General features: G+C 42.7%; 1 protein-coding gene across 1 annotated transcript in view; it reads left to right on the top strand.

The window, feature by feature from the left end:
• Positions 1–200: 200 nt before the first annotated feature.
• The window catches only part of LOC138962856 (protein O-mannosyl-transferase TMTC2-like), a 55,426-nt gene continuing 38,887 nt past the window's right edge, over positions 201–16,739 (top strand). Inside the window, exon 1 of the mRNA XM_070334821.1 lies at positions 201–328. Within this exon, the coding sequence (XP_070190922.1) occupies positions 243–328 (86 nt within the window). The 5' untranslated portion in view covers positions 201–242. The remainder of the gene's footprint in view (positions 329–16,739) is intronic.

The following is a 16,739-nucleotide window of genomic DNA, read 5'->3' as shown; positions in this document are numbered from 1 at the left end:
ACAGCTTGCTGTCGAATTTACCTTTTTCGTTCAAGGAGAGGCTTCCTTTCCCTCCAGAAACATCAAAAAACGTTCAGCTTCAACATCTCAGCCACCTGTGTCGAGCGGACGCGAGCCGCAAGCTCCGCCCTCCGCTGATCTCGCCGCGTGCACCGGCTTTCCCCGAGCGCATGCGCAGGCAGATCGATCGAAGGTTTACACATTTCTAGACATGGCAGCCACGGCAGATAGAAGCGAGAACGATGGATCTTAGCTGTTTGGTGTCGGCGGGGGTCAGCCTGGTTCTCTATCTCAACACCCTCAGCGCAGACTTTGCCTACGATGACAGGTCAGTCTTCTTCAGGCAAATTTTAATTCATGCTTTCGCTGTTTTTGTGTGTCGTCTGCTCTGTCTCGGTGTCTGTCACCCTGGGAGCAGCCAAGCATGGTGCGAGCGAGCAATGCTAGAGCTCTCTCTATTAGTAAACGCTTTGATAGCGGGCTGTTAGCCCAGCAGGCAGCAGACGACAAACTCGGGCACAAGGTCTTGCTCGCTGTCACGTCTCAAACAAATTTCAATTCATGGCACTGACAGTGTTGATACAAACCGATCGCTGATATAAACAAGCCATAGGATGATGGGGTTATGTGTTATGTTTCACCAAGTAGCAGACGACGAGTGGGTGTAGTGAAACCAATTACACTGAATCAACGGCTAAATTGTCACCCGGCTAAATGTCTAAGTGTCTTTGCTCAAAACATTAAATGACAGGTGTAATATAATACTCCAGGTATGGAAGCTAAAGGCAAGTCGGTATCAAAATACAGCTATAGCCATAAAACCCTGTTTTTCCTGCATTTCGACAACTTCTAAGTCAGTGACTGAGTGAGGGAAGGCTGTCGCTCGGTTCAGCGCTAACAGTAAAGCAGCGAGTCAGCCGTTATAGCAGACGACACGAATCGAGACAGGTTTTTCAGGTAAAAGTTTCGGGGTCCGTAGCGGGGGCTATAGTTGTAGCAGGGGTTTGGGGTGGCGGCAAACTCAACTATCAAAACATTTTGTCGCAGCCCGGCCTGTGTCAACAGAGGCAGCCACAACGCGCGGCCCCCACACCCTCCCTTGCCCCCCTCTTGTTCGCTTTCTGTGTCCGTTTCTAAAAGACTTGAGTCCTTGGTTGCCTTGGAGACGGGCTTTATCCGGTCCCCTGCGAGCGTTCTCTTCTTCTCGCTTTTGCTGATTGTCAATGGAAGCTTTGAGCTGTTAAACTGGCGGGGTAGTAAAAGAACGTAAAGAACGTACTGCTGAATGGTTGTGAGTATGACTCTGACTGAGACGTGACAGAGGGAGAATGCCTGGTCGACTGTTACTAGATAAGAGTAATAGAAAAAGAAGAGAGGAGAGATGTGTGTGTGGAGAGAGAAAGAGAGAGAGAAAGGGGGGAGAGAAAGAGGGGGGAGGGAGAGAGGGGGTATAGTGTCCGTACCGAATTTGAACATCTTATCGGGTAAAACGGCCAACACTAATAATAATGTAAGAGTGGAAATTAGAAGCTAGAGAGAGAGAGAGAGAGAGAGAGAGAGAGAGAGAGAGAGAGAGAGAGAGAGAGAGAGAGAGAGAGAGAGAGAGAGAGAGGGGAGAGGGAGAGAGAGAGTGTGTGTAATGCGAAACTTCTGGCCTATCAAACTACTGTGATCACTTCGACAAACAATGAGTAACTTGAAGTCTTTGGCAAAACAAGCACACACACACAAACCGTATCTATTTGAGACTGTGCGAACATTTAAAGCTTTATGAATGTATAGGCCTATATTACCAGTATTCCTACAAGGGAGAGAGAGGGGGAGGGAGAGAGAGAGAGAGAGAGAGATTAAGAGAGAGAGAAAGAGACTCAGAGAGAGAGAGAAAGAGAGAGAGAGAGAGAGCGAGAGAGAGAGAGAGAGAGAACAACGAGAAAACAGCTCAGACAGGGAAAGAGACATCAGAAACAAAAACGTATGAGAATAACACACTACACTCCATAAAAGTTGAACAGAGAGGTGTCAATGACAGAGACAGAAGAAGAAGACCCTGGTATTCCACTCTTGCACTGGTAATTTTAACGGTATTTTGCGAAGTGTGAGTTCTGTGGTGTCTGGTAAATTCGTACAGCCAAAAGGGGTCTGCTCTCTCACCAATGACGCACACGCTGACACATACTCCACACGCATATCGTTTAACATAGAAACACAAGACACAGAACATAGACACAGACCATAGTTTAATTTCGAACGAGACATACATACATGGTGCATATCACATAACATGCTATGAAATGACATGTGAAAACATTAAACAAAATCATTAGAACTTAAAATCCACAAAAAAAATAAAGGTTCAATTTTTGGGACGATTTACTCAGGACAAAACGAAACATTCACAAGACCCTCGACCTAACGGTCTGTAACGTAGAGAAACAAGAGACACAGCAGACACAATCAATCAATGACGCTTATATCGCGCATATTCCGTGGGTACAGTTCTAGGCGCTCTGCAGTGATGCCGTGTGAGATGAAATTTTATACGGCCAGTAGATTGCAGCCATTTCGGCGCATATTTACCTTTCACGGCCTATTATTCCAAGTCACACGGGTATAGGTAGACAATTATTAACTGTGCCTAAGCAATTTTGCCAGGAAAGACCCCTTTGTCAATCGTGGGATCTTTAACGTGCACACCCAATGTAGTGTACACGGGGGGAGGTTCGGACACCGAAGAGAGTCTGCACACAAAGTTGACTCTGTGAAATAAATTTCCGCCGAACCTGGGATCGAACTCACGCTGACAGCGGCCAACTGAATACAAATCCAGCGCGCTACCAACTGAGCTATATCCCAAGACCCTCGACCTAACGGCCTGTAACGTAGAGAAACAAGAGACACAACATTCACAAGACCCTCGACCTAACGGCCTGTAACGTAGAGAAACAAGAGACACAACATTCACAAGACCCTCGACCTAACGGCCTGTAACGTAGAGAAACAAGAGACACAACATTCACAAGAACCTCGACCTAACGGCCTGTAACGTAGAGAAACAAGAGACACAACATTCACAAGACCCTCGACCTAACGGCCTGTAACGTAGAGAAACAAGAGACACAACATTCACTCGACCTAACGGCCTGTAACGTAGAGAAACAAGAGACACAACATTCACAAGAACCTCGACCTAACGGCCTGTAACGTAGAGAAACAAGAGACACAACATTCACAAGAACCTCGACCTAACGGCCTGTAACGTAGAGAAACAAGAGACACAACATTCACAAGACCCTCGACCTAACGGCCTGTAACGTAGAGAAACAAGAGACACAACATTCACAAGAACCTCGACCTAACGGCCTGTAACGTAGAGAAACAAGAGACACAACATTCACAAATATTTGCAATTAATGCTGTGATGACTTATTTTTGAATGTCCACAATACAGTCGTAGCAATGACCCTTTTATTTCGAACAAGACATTGATGTGAATGCCAAAGAGAGTTGCAAGTAATTCACCAGTGTGTTGCCTCTCGAGAGAGCATACATGTTCACTTTCAGACTAAAAACATTCAGCTTACATGAAGACTGGCTGAAGTGAAAGCTGGTAGCAAAAGAAAGTCGTCATTTTTTCTGTCTCCGGTACAGTGTCAATAGTTTTTGTGTGAAGGTTTTCAGACGTTACCGGTATACAGAGTCCGTCCCGTCCACAGGCCATACCGAATTGTAACATCTTAGAATACAGAATACAGAATCTTTAATTGCCCAAGGTTGGGAATTTGTGATGACATTGCGGTTAAGAAACATTTCAATCCAGCCATTTACACCAACCCCGTCGCGATATAACCTTCGTGGTTGAAAACGACGTTAAACACCAAATAAAGAAAGAATTTACACCAACACACGCATCAACACACAGATCAACAGCATTGATTTAAAACAACACTGGACAGCATAAGTATAAAAATACATTCACTAAAACTAGCAGTATACACTCAAGCTTCCGCGCCTCAAGTCAGCTTGAGTGTATACTGCTAGTTTGCTTACCGGGTAAAACGGCCAACACTATCTGTAAGAGTGGAAATAAGTAACTAAAAGGGTGACTGGAGGGCGGAAGAACTCATGGAGGCCAATCAATTAGCAGTGCATTCAACACGTTCGTGGGTTTCGATCGAATGTTTTCCTTCTGCTGGTCATGCCAACACATACTTATTGGTCGTTACACGCATGCCCGATGATGCTGAACAAATATGTTGCCGTTGTTTTTATACAGTACGGTTTACTTATGTGAGTTTAGGCTGATGCAGTTAGTATTGCTTACTGTAAAGAAACATCCGTTCCTGGCCCAGATTGTGCAGTGAAACATAATTAATGTTGTAACTGTTTAAAATGAACACAATCGATGTTGCTTCTTTTTATCCTTGCCAGTGTAGCCTCGGTTATAATTTATGAGGAATTTGGAATCTCGAAATGCGTTTGTTTAATGGCTTGAAATGAATCATGTTAACCAGTGAGACGTATTATTAACACTTGATTGCAACAATTATAACAACAAAAGTATGTAAGAGTATATTTATAGGGGATGGAAGCTTCAAGCTACATTTCTGAAATTGTTGAACGACATATATATAAGCAAACAAAACAAACGATAGTACATGGAAAAAACACCCCACGATCGCGAATGAAAAGAGTTCTAAGCTGTAGTATCCGAATTCAACACATAACAATACATCGTACATCATTTCAAATATATAACTTCCGACCCCACTGACTCTTTCTAGCCTGCTCCTTCTAGAATACCTTAACATCTCGGAAAAGGGAGATAACAAAAAAAAGCTTGAACAATGAGCTAAGAAAACAGAAATCTCAGGGGCAACCCCATCCCTCCCCGTAAAACAAGCGATCTTGTTTCATGGGCCGTGATATTTTGACAAAAGCAGAGGATATATCTGCAAGAGTTGGAAGACGTTCGACTGAGTGACAGAGGATTAGCGCATTGTGCTGTTACCCCTCTCGCATCACGATCATTCTATCTTATTGTGTCTATTCTTTCTTTTTGTCTGTCTGTTTTTCTGTCTGTCCGTAAGTCTGTCTTCCTCCCTGTCCCCCATATCTATCTCTCTCTCTCTCTCTCTCTCTCTCTCTCTCTCTCTCTCTCTCTCTCTCTCTCTCTCTCTCTCTCTCTCTCTCTCTCTTTCTTTCTCACTCTCTTGTTTGTTTGTCTCTCTCCCCCTCTCTCTCTCTATCTCTATCTCTATCTCCATGTGCTCTCTCTCTCTCTCTCTCTCTCTCTCCCTCTCTCTCTTCGTTTGTTTGTCTCTCTCTCCCTCTCTCTCTCTATCTATATCTCTATCTCTATCTCCCTGTGCTTTCTCTCTCTCTCTAATCGTTTCCGTCTCTGTCTGTCTGTCTGTCTGTGTCTGTCTACCTAACTGTCAGTCCGTCTGTCTGTCTCTCTCTCTCTGTTTCTCTGTCTCTGTCTCTCTCTCTCTCTCACTCTCTCTCTCTCTATCTCTCTCTCTCTTAACCAGAGACACTTTGGAAATATCGGCTTTTTGACACCGTCTTGACTGTTCTCTTCTTGCGTTTCTGACGACGTTATCTGTTTGAAACATCTCAGTAATGGAGCGGTAGGATTTGTGGGGCCTTGGCGAAAGGTGCTGCTGCGAGGAAGATGAGTGAAATAAAGTGCTACTTTGGCTGTCATTACGAAGCAAAACCTGGGTGTTAGGGTATTTCCTTCTGTTTTGTGGAGTATCGCGGTGCTTTCGGTTGTCATCGCGAAGCAGAACCTCAGTGTCGGAATCCGATTTTTTTCTGCTTGCCGGAATGTGACACATTCTTGTTTCGCGTACCCCCATTTCCATCCCCTCCTCTTCCCCCATAGACGTTCTTTGTTTGGTAGCTGCTTTGTCGTTGATAAACTGTAACCTGATTTTCCTTCAAGTTCAAGTAACTTATGACTTTGCTTACAGTGTGCTATCAGCAAAAAGATCACAAGAAGGAGAGACACAATAAATATCTATCTTTACACGGACTTCTAGTTTTAAAAAATGATGAAAAAATGTGTACATGTTATCTGTATTGACTGACGATTCTCCGTCCAGCACATTCCAGTTTTGGACTTGGCTTGAGACATATAATATGCAAATCAAACGTGATAGTCTCGGTGTGTGCATGCTTTGTGAGTATAGGGCCACTCAACCTAAACCCTTTGAGACACTACAACCCCCAGTTCCTTACCAAAATGAACCCAAGATTCTTGAACCCTTGATTCAAATGGTGAACAATTCAAATAGGTGGCGTTTAACGGCTCAATCAAAAACGGACGGGGTGGGAAGTAAGTCCCAATCTGTCCCGTAATCTCACCGCCTTTCCTCGGTACTGTTACAGTGTTAGGTGTACATGCTGTGTGTAAAGTTGTAAATTGAAGGGGTCGAATTCGACTAATTCCACCCTGTAACCCCAATAGGCAACGCTGCAATGAGCGATCCCATAATCGGCGACACGAAAAGAATCATCTTGATACATCTAAGGGTTCTGCCTCATAGAAAAAGACAATGGGATATTTGTCCCCCTCAACCGAATTCCGATGGGAAATAGTTGAAGCCAAGAACTAGAAATGTTTGCTTCAGCCATCCTGAACTCAGGTAAAATGAGTTCCTTCCCTTCGGGTCTCATGAGCGATAGCGTGGACCGATGATAATCAGAATGTGCTTTAGCAAGCTCCATTTTGGCACTTTCTTTTTTAGTCAAATCAAGCAATGGGCTTTCTTTTGTTGTGACAAGCATAAGTTATGAGAAATCCCTATGCTAACCCCCCGCGGGTTAGGGGGAGTCCCATATTGGTTGGGACGAGAAAGAATTTACCCGATGCTACCCAGCATGTCGTAAGAGGCGACTAACGGTTCTGTTTCTCCTTTTACCCTTGTTAACTGTTTCTTGTGTGGAATATGGTCGGTGTTTGTAAAGATTTTAGTCAAGCAGTATGTAAGAAATGTTGGGTCCTTTGTACTGGAAACTTGCATTCTCCCAGTAGGGTCATATATTGTACTACGTTGCAGGCCCCTGGAGCAATTTTTTGATTGGTGCTTTTGTGAACAAGAAACAATTAACAAGTGGCTCTATCCCATCTCCCCCCTTTCCCCGTCGCGATATAACCTTGAATGGTTGAAAACGACGTTAAACACCAAATAAAGAAAGAAAGATCCCTGTGCTATGCTGACAAACAGTGAGGTGCATAATACCGTACACTACAATTTAAAACAACACAACTTTGCGTATCTGTAGAAATATTCCTTGTGTGGCTGATCTTAACAACAATAGCAAACAATCGTTCAACACAATTAACAGCATTACTGTACAATTACTGTAACACACCTGAGGTACCCTATAACTCTGGCGGGTGTGTATGGGTTGTGACAGCGAGTACCCTTGCTTATATAATGAAACAAACAATCCACAGACCCGTCATGATCACTAGCGAAGGGATGTGTCTAAAACACGTTGAAAAAATCACGTGTGGAGTGTTTGCCTCACTAAAAACAAGGGTATTCACTCTCTCACAACCCATACAAACCCGACAGAGTAAATTCCGAACATCGTCTGTTCAGTTCTACCCGAAACAGGCGAACCCGCAGTTATACAAGCCTGTATCTTTGTTTTCAAAGTGATGATATTCGTGCTGAAATTCTGAATTCTGACCTGGTTAAGATACATGATTGGGCAGCTATTAATGGAAAGTCAAATTCAACCCTGTGAAGACCGAGTTATTGAACTTCACCAGGAACAGAAATCCTGTTTTTCATGACTTAAATTTTGATAACACAATTCTGCACGATTCATTTACTCATAAACATCTGGGTGTTGTCTTGCAAAACGACTGTAAATGGGAAGCACATGTTCAATCCATTATTGCGACATGCAGACCTCTAGTAGCGTGTTTGAGATCGTTCAAATATAGGCTTAGTCGGAAAAGTCTGGAAATTATTTATAAGACCTTCATAATGCCTTTGTTTGATTATGCTGATACACTATGGGATAATTGCACTAATGCCATAGCAGAAGAACTTGAACATTTACATTTGGACGCCATTAGAACAATAATTGGCGCTGTGCGAGGCACTATAGCCACTCAAAACTGTATGCTGAATCTGGATTTACCTCGTTGAAAGAAAGGCGCCGAAGGCACAAATTAATTTTGTTTCATAAAATGATTAATAACAAAACACCCCATTATTTCAATTTAAGACTCCCGCCTTTGGTATCTGAGTCAAACCCATATCACAGACGACTACCTCTAAATCGCAAGATGCCACCATTTAAAACGGAATTGTATCGATCATCCTTTGTTTCATCTGCAACATACTTTTGGAACACACTACCAGAATATGTCCAACAAAGTGACTCACTGAGTTATTTAAAACGTTTTCTTGCCAGGGACGATGTTGTTCCCCCAGCACACTTTTACGGAGAGACTCGAGACCTAGAAATGTTACATTGTAAGCTGAGATTAACGATTAGTGATTTGAAACATCATTTAGTTATCCGTCATTTAAGTAACGATAGTGAATGTGAATGCGGCACTGGTGCAGAAACAGTTGACCACTATTTTTTTGAATGCCCAACTTATTTGCAAGATCGCCAGGATACCATTTATATGCTTCAAATCGTTTTATTAACATTGCTACTTTATCAGAAGGGGATGTGAACGAAAGTCATTTTGAAAATATTAATATATTTAAAGCTGTTCAGGAATTCATCAGACGTACGTACTGGCCGGTTTGGAAATAATTAGACAAACACAGATTCTCTCTGTCTCTCTGTCTCTGTCTCTGTCTCTCTCTCTCTCTCTCTCTCTCATATCTCTCTCTCTCTCTCTCTCTCTCATATCTCTCTCTCTCTCTCTCTCTCTCTATTCCACCTTCCCCCCCCCCCTTAAGCCTCCCCTCCCCCGGTCTGAATACTTGTCCCCAAATATTTGTTCTTGATTTGTTTAATCACCGATTATTATCCTTTACGCATTCATCTGGTTAGATGTGTATGTGTGTTTACTTTATTTTCTTTGGTGTTTTCTCACTTTCTTTTCGTCTTTTCTTTTCTCTCCTAAATTTGGTAAATATTTTGAGTAAAATTTACGGATTGTTTTTATTTACTGTGTAAGGGCTTGTCTGCCATGTTCTTTATGTGTTTGAAGACACCACCATAAGCCGTAGGCTTGTTGTTGTCTTCACCCTATGTCGATGTACATCAATTTTCCTGAACATGTAAATATGAATAAACATTGTTTAAACCAACCCGCAGTTATTTCGAAACACCGTCTGCTGCTCGAATTGGACCCAGTTATAGTGGCTCTGAGATAGCTCGATCAGTGGGTATACATGCCGGCTGTGTATATGGCAGGGTTAGGGTGGTGGGTGGTGGTTGTCGGTGTGCGAACCTGGCGAGTTGTTGACAGTGGGGATTATGTGGTAATGTTGCCCCGCGGCACATATTGTAGTGACCACGACCGGACAGGCAACTTCGGGTGGCTCGGACACTGGACTCTGGGCACCCAGGAGCACAGGCACATGCCACTTTTGAGTTTTCCAAGTTTTGTTAAAACGTTTTTTGACCCAGGGAGCTTAGAAGCCACATAAACAAATGTAAACCAATATTGTAGATGAATGCAGACAAAAACCATTAGAATTGATTACAATTCCTCTTGCCTACTTTAGGCTGGAGAACTCTCCTCGGACCGCGATTTTTTCGGGGAAGGTGAACTGTCTCCGCGAGAGAAAAACAAAATGGGTGGGAGATTTTAGAAAATATTCGAGGAGCAATCTTGGATTTAAACAAGATTTTATTAAAGAAATACAAGGTGGCATGTTTATGCGATATAAACATTTGTGACCACACAACAAGCTAAGCTTATATTAAGTGTGGTTATAAATATGTACATCTAGATGGGAAATGTTATTTCACGTAATCTTTGTATTTGTCATGTCTTAATTTGTCATAATATGATATTTTTGGGTGTGTTCTAATTACATTCGGTTTGTCTAATCATCTAGGCGCCAGGAAAGGCCATCAGATTGCCTTAAAATTACTAGGCTAAATTTCGTTTCCGACAAATGCTGCCGAGTCCTCAGGCCTCCCAGGATCCGGCCAAGTTCCAGGGATTGTTTTCAGTAAACTGTTACTTGTTGTATAAATAGCCTCGGGAAAGAGATAACACAACACCCACCCACCCACCACCGCTACCCAGTGCCTGTGCCCCGGAATGTCCGGTCAACCGTCTTTTGACCCCACCCCCAACTGTTAAAGCACTAAATGACCCAAAATTGACGTTCGCCCTGTGACTCGGCGTGGAATTCCGTCTACTCTTACACCAGTAGAATATTTAGATAATTTCGTGACGACGAATAGCTGTTGCTGTTTATTAAGCCACAGCAACTTTTGAACCATTTTGGTTTTTTTAACACGTTGACTTTGGAATAATTCAAACAGATACATTATAAAGAGGGCGACTGTTGGCGGATTCCGCTCTGTCAGCACTACTGTCTGCTTTTTTAATTTTTTGACGAATCTCCCGATCCCTGCATAAATCTTTAATAATAAATCTTGCTAGTAGTCCAGTCCAGGGAAACACGTTCTTTTTTACCTTGTTATGCGGGAAATATTCAAATATCCTTCCCCTCCATACGGACGGACGAGGAAGAAAGGGTGGACAGGCAAATATACCACACAAAAATGAGGAAAGACTTGAAAAAAGACAATGTCAATTAGGCAGGTTTTAAACTTCAGACCAGTTGTTCGAAACGCTTGAAGTCAGTATTGTTAGCGTTATTCGTAGGACAGAAGGAGTAATTGATATGATTATCAGATTGTAATAGATCGATGGGAAGAGGAAAGATACCTGAACCCAGCTATCATGTTTATTACTGTATTTTATTTCTTTGTTATTTCTTTCTTTTTTTCATTAATTTATTTACTCATTGTTATTTTTGTTTTGATGTTTGTTTGTTTGTCTGTGTGTTTGTTTGTCCATTCATTTATTTATCCCTGTGGTGTGTTTCCCCGCATTCTTGAAACATAAGTTGTATGCAGCAATTAATTTGCGAGAAAATATGAACGAGTAACAAACCTGATATGCAGGCGACACATACCGACGTTAACGTAACTTCATTGTTCAACGTACATAGTTTCATTAAACCAGATATTAAATGAACGGCTCTCGACGTTGACACAGCTCCGAGTTGTATCTCATTGACAGACTTTCGTTGGCTGCGATATTGAAATAGTTGAGCTGAAGTCCCGCGACCTTGACACTAGGCAGAATATAGATTGGTCAGAATGATGTAACTGCCCGCTGTTCAATCTAATGTCAATGTAGTACACGTATTTGTACCGAGTAGCCTTTGTGCGAGTCAAGTAGTCTCGTATTTTGAACTCATGTCCAGGTGGGGCTGACAGCCAACCAAGTGGATGCATATGCAAATTAGTCTAACGATAAGTTTAGGAGCTTGCCACCCAAGGTCTTTAGTAAAGCATACAAGATGTCTTAATCTTTCATTTGACGTATTTGACAAGGGCATGGTATTTCTGTTCGAATTTATTAAATGTGTAAGGGGTTGAAACTGGTTTGAGTTTAAATAACTTTTTCTTTTTAGATGACATGAAAAATGCAATAGTAATGTAAAGATTAATTTATTTACTTAATTTCTTTGTTTTGTGCTGATTGTAACAAGTGTAATTATTTATATGTAATAAGTATAATATGATCAATTAATTAATTTATTTAATTATTTATTTATTTAATTATTTATTTACATTCGATTCTGATTATGACTGTAACGTTTAAGTTGCCACAAGGTCATGTTGAACTTTAGGTCTCGATCGAGGTTCTCTCATAATTTACACGCTATGCACTCCTTAAATTTACATAAATATCCGTGGCCTCAAAACTTTCAACACGTTTGCACGCAACCTTCTGTTTTCCAGGCCTCTCTTGCTTCAAGTAGTTCGGTCGTTTCTTCTCACAATCAACAGTTTGCTCGATCGATTTGACCTGGCGTTCTAGGCGCCCGTTGTTTTCATGTGCACGGAATGCAATCGGGAGTTTCTTGTTTCACCGCCAATAATTTGCATAGGCCAATCTGCATGCGGCTTGCGATTGGTCCCTTTTTTGGGGGTTCATGGGAAGAGAGAATAGTTCTGTCTTCCCTGTGAGGACGTTTCGGTTTGGTGTGAGAATTATTCGTCTGCGTGTTTTAGGTTATTCGCGGATGTGGGTGGACAAATGTTGGAGATGGTTATGATAAATATTTGCTGGGAGATGAGACCAAACAAGAATGGTGGTAAAAAAAATTAGGCTGGTGACGGCGAAATTAATCAAACATACATTGTGTCCCGTGAGAACGATCATGTCAAACATCACAGACCTGTCCAGGCTTGTGCACGGAGTGTGAACATCCTTACACTTGAACACATACCGAAACCCAACAGCCAGGCTGTGTGCTGAGCAAAGTAGCAATTCTTTGCTGAATTAATTTTGCATGTTGACACGGGTGTCTGCAGTTATGAGATAATTCAACAGACCATTCCTGTTCTGCGCAGAAAATAGCTAGGCCGTTAGATTAAATGTTGGCTTGTTTTCAAGTTGAACTACGTTCATATTCCACGTTAAAACTTGGATAGATCTGTGTAAGTTGGCTGACATGGTGGTTCACATGAAAAAGAAAGTACCTTTAAATAAAGGCTGATGGGGGTGAAGGGGATAACAATACACTGTATAAGCAACACAATTACGTGGAGAATATCCACAGGAATTACATGCGTATTTAAAAACCGCTATGTACATACAATTTCGGTTGAAATATCACTTTCTTTTCCTGACAATTTAAACTGAGGGGAAAGCAGGACAGATTTAAACCTAATAACAATTAACGGTTTTCAGTTCAGTTTTTCAAATGATCTGTTGCATGTAGACGTTTTATGTATTAAAAAACGTGGTATCAACTTTTGTTGATGTTCCAGCCATGGAAGCAATATAGCTCTGTATTATTTCCCCACTCCGCAACAGCTTTGAAGGACCGGCACGGTTGGCCTGGTGGTAAGGCGTCCGCCCCGTGATCGGGAGGTTGTGGGTTCGAGCCCCGGCCTGGTCATACCTAAGACTTTAAAATTGGCAATCTAGTGGCTGCTCCGCCTGGCGTCTGGCATTATGGGGTTAGTGCTGGGACTGGTTGGTCCGGTGTCAGAATAATGTGACTGGGTGAGACATGAAGCCTGTGCTGCGACTTCTGTCTTGTGTGTGGCGCACGTTATATGTCAAAGCAGCACCGCCCTGATATGGCCCTTCGTGGTCGGCTGGGCGTTAAGCAAACAAACAAACAAAACAAACAGCTTTGAAACTGAGAATAAAAGTAGTAACAGGTGCCAATAGATAGTTTCCAAAACAAGCTGTTTAGATAATACTCCCAGACTCATTCCTGCTCCACAGTTTCAGAACATATGTTTTCAACACGCTCACGGAGAAAAGAAAACAGCAACAGTGCATTCCGCGAATTAGCCTGTAGCAAGTTGGCTACGGGTGAAGATGTTCAGGTAAATAAACTACCTGGGGATTCCTGGAGAAACATCCGGCTTCTGTTTCAGGACAGGTGTTTCCGCGAAGTTTAGCATCCAAACAATTCAGCTTTTAGAAAACTGAAAATTATAGAGAAAAAAAAGGTTTTTTTGTAGATTACTTTAGCTTAGATTTCTTTAGCTCGTAGAGAGACTTGGAAATATATTTCATAATTCCATTACCACCAGCTATCATATATATAGCACATATTTATTTTGTATTGATAATCTGATCTCACAAGTCTGAGTGATTTCTTTCATAATTCAGTCATTGCGCGTGTTAAAGTCTAAAAACGTCGAGTTAACGGTTGTGGTGAAGCAGGTAGTTTCATTTGTTAATAAAACAAATCATCAGCTGTATTTTGAATTATGATAAAGAATGTGTCACTGTAATACATTCGGAGAAATATTTCGAGAAAGACACTGCGTGCGTGCTGAGTCTCCGCTAGACGGGCTGATACAGTAAGATTGGATTCGATTTTATAATGCAGAGACATGGCCAATTTGAACGCAGAGTAGATTGAGTAAGATTGGAATCGACGTTCCCTCCCTTTAAAACATACTTTCCTTTTTCTTTTTCTTTTTTTTTTTCTTTTTTTTTATTAACTTTGGGTGCTTTTCTTTCAAAAATTTGGAAAAGTTCATGTAGTGCATTCTTCTTCTTACGTCGGTATCAGCCTGTGTGCACTCTCTTTGTTACCGTGTTCCTCTGAAATCGTTTTATTTTGAAAGAGTGTTGATAACTGATTGTGGTTATTCTTTGCGCCATCTTGACATATTATTGCACACATACACACCACACACACACCACACACACACACACACACACACACACACACACACACACACACACACACACACACACAGTGGAGCAAATGTTTGATTAGTGCTTTTGTGATCAAGAAACAATTGACAAGTGGCTCTATCCCATCTCCCCCCTTTCCCCGTCGTGATATAACCTTCGTGGTTGAAAACAACGTTAAACACCAAATAAATAAAGAAAGAAAACACACACACACACCACACACACACACACACACACACCACACACACACACACACACACCACACGCACACACACCACGCACACACACACACACCACACACACACACACACCACACACACACACGGCCACACACACACACACACCACACACACACACACACACCACCACACACACACACACCATACACACACACACACCACACACACACACACACACACACACACACACACACCACACACACACACACACACACACAAATATACACCACCACACACACACACACCACACACACACACACACCACACACACACACGGCCACACACACACACACACACACACCACACACACACACACACACACACACACACCACACACACACAAAAGAAAAAGAAGAAATGTCTCTGTGTTTATGTGTCCATTTTGACAACTGCACCATCCATGTTAAAGGCTTGCCTTTCATGACGAGTTGAGTTTATACATTTTGTTTGTTTGTTAGTGTGTGTGCTTGTTTGCTTGCCTGCTTGTTATTTTGCTTATTTCTTCGTAGAACACGAGGAACGAATATGGAACTCCAAAAGAACATTAAGCAAATCCTCTGGTAATGATTTTCACAGTAGCTTTCCCATCCCATAATTACACCATCATACGAAGAGACCGTGTGCTATAAAACAGAAATTTAAAAAAAAATCTTTTCAAAACATTACGAGGAGAGCTGGCAGGAATTATCTCATTTGTGACATTGTTGTGCGTGGTTACGCTTGGCTGCACACGTTGACTGTCGTTATTATTACCAGTCTGATGGACACATGATTTGTCTGAGTTAATCACGCATCTGACGAACACATGGTGGGATTTTCAATTATACACACGCGTGGGGGAGCGAAGATAAACAAGCTGGTTATATCAGGTGCTGATCCGGGCGGGTGTAGAAGAATGCGTGTGCGCAAGGGCACACTCACAAATGCACTAGGATGAACAGACAGGCAGACAAACAAGACAAATAGACAGGCAGACAGACAGACAAATGCACTCACAAACACACACACACACACACACACACACACACACACATACACGCATACACACAATATGACACAGTCAGACAGAATCTCTCTCTCTCTCTCTCTCTCTCACCCTTTCTCTCCCCTTTCTCTCTCTCTCTCTCCCCCTCTCTCTCTCTCTCTCTCTCCCCTTTCTCTCTCTCTCTCTCTCTCTCTCTCTCTCTCTCTCTTCCCCCCCCTCTCTCTCTCTCTCTCTCTCTCTCTCTCTCTCTCCCCCTCCCCCCCCCTCCCTCCTCTCCTCTCTCTCTCCCCCCCCCCCCCCACCGCCCAAGAACTCCACCTGACTAGAAAATAGTCATCATCGACAGCAACACAGTAAAGAAGCGTGTCTACAGGCGCGGGATGTTACCACCGAAGGTGTCCCCGGACCCCCCCCCCCCCCCTCACCCCCCCACTCTCAGTGTCTCCCGTTTCAGTGATGACAGCCTTTACGAAGTCATCAGCCCGTAGCCGGCCCGTATTTCAATGCTTTTAGGACCCAGCCCGTCCCGACTCTTCAAAGAGGAAATTACTCTCCCTATGGGTCCCATTGGTGTGGTTGGGATTGGAGGGTGGGGGGGGGGGGGTTAGACTACGAAAGCGCATGTGATGCGAAGTGCCCTTTTCGAGCCCGTAGGTGTCTGATTGCACTAGTGGAGTTTTAAAAAAAATCTGCAGTTGTTGTTATTTGTATATTTTTTAATATGTTTTTAAGGGGGAGGTGGTACAAGGGGTTGGGAGGGGGAAGAGGCATAGAAATATCTTTGGGTGCGAAGTGCATTCTCCGAGCTTGTAGGTATCAAATTACACCACTGGGGGGGTTTGTTGAGGAGACGATCGTGGTTTTTGTACAATGAAATCATCATGATGGGGGTTTGGATTTGGAAAACTGCTGTGAGGGAGATGAATAGGGTGAACAAGAGGTAACATGATCGGGAGGACTTGGGGAGCAGGAGGGAAGTGACATGACTTGTCGCTGTTGTTGGGATGAATGTGTTTCTATCAGAGTTTAATGAAACATAGGAAATGGCGTCAGCGTTATGCATCACTACAGGCCAGAGCGGATCAAGTTTTATTTGCACAGA

Source organism: Littorina saxatilis, linkage group LG3 (assembly GCF_037325665.1).
Source record: "Littorina saxatilis isolate snail1 linkage group LG3, US_GU_Lsax_2.0, whole genome shotgun sequence".
NCBI lineage: Eukaryota > Metazoa > Mollusca > Gastropoda > Littorinimorpha > Littorinidae > Littorina > Littorina saxatilis.
This window is presented reverse-complemented; position numbering and strand designations above follow the sequence as displayed.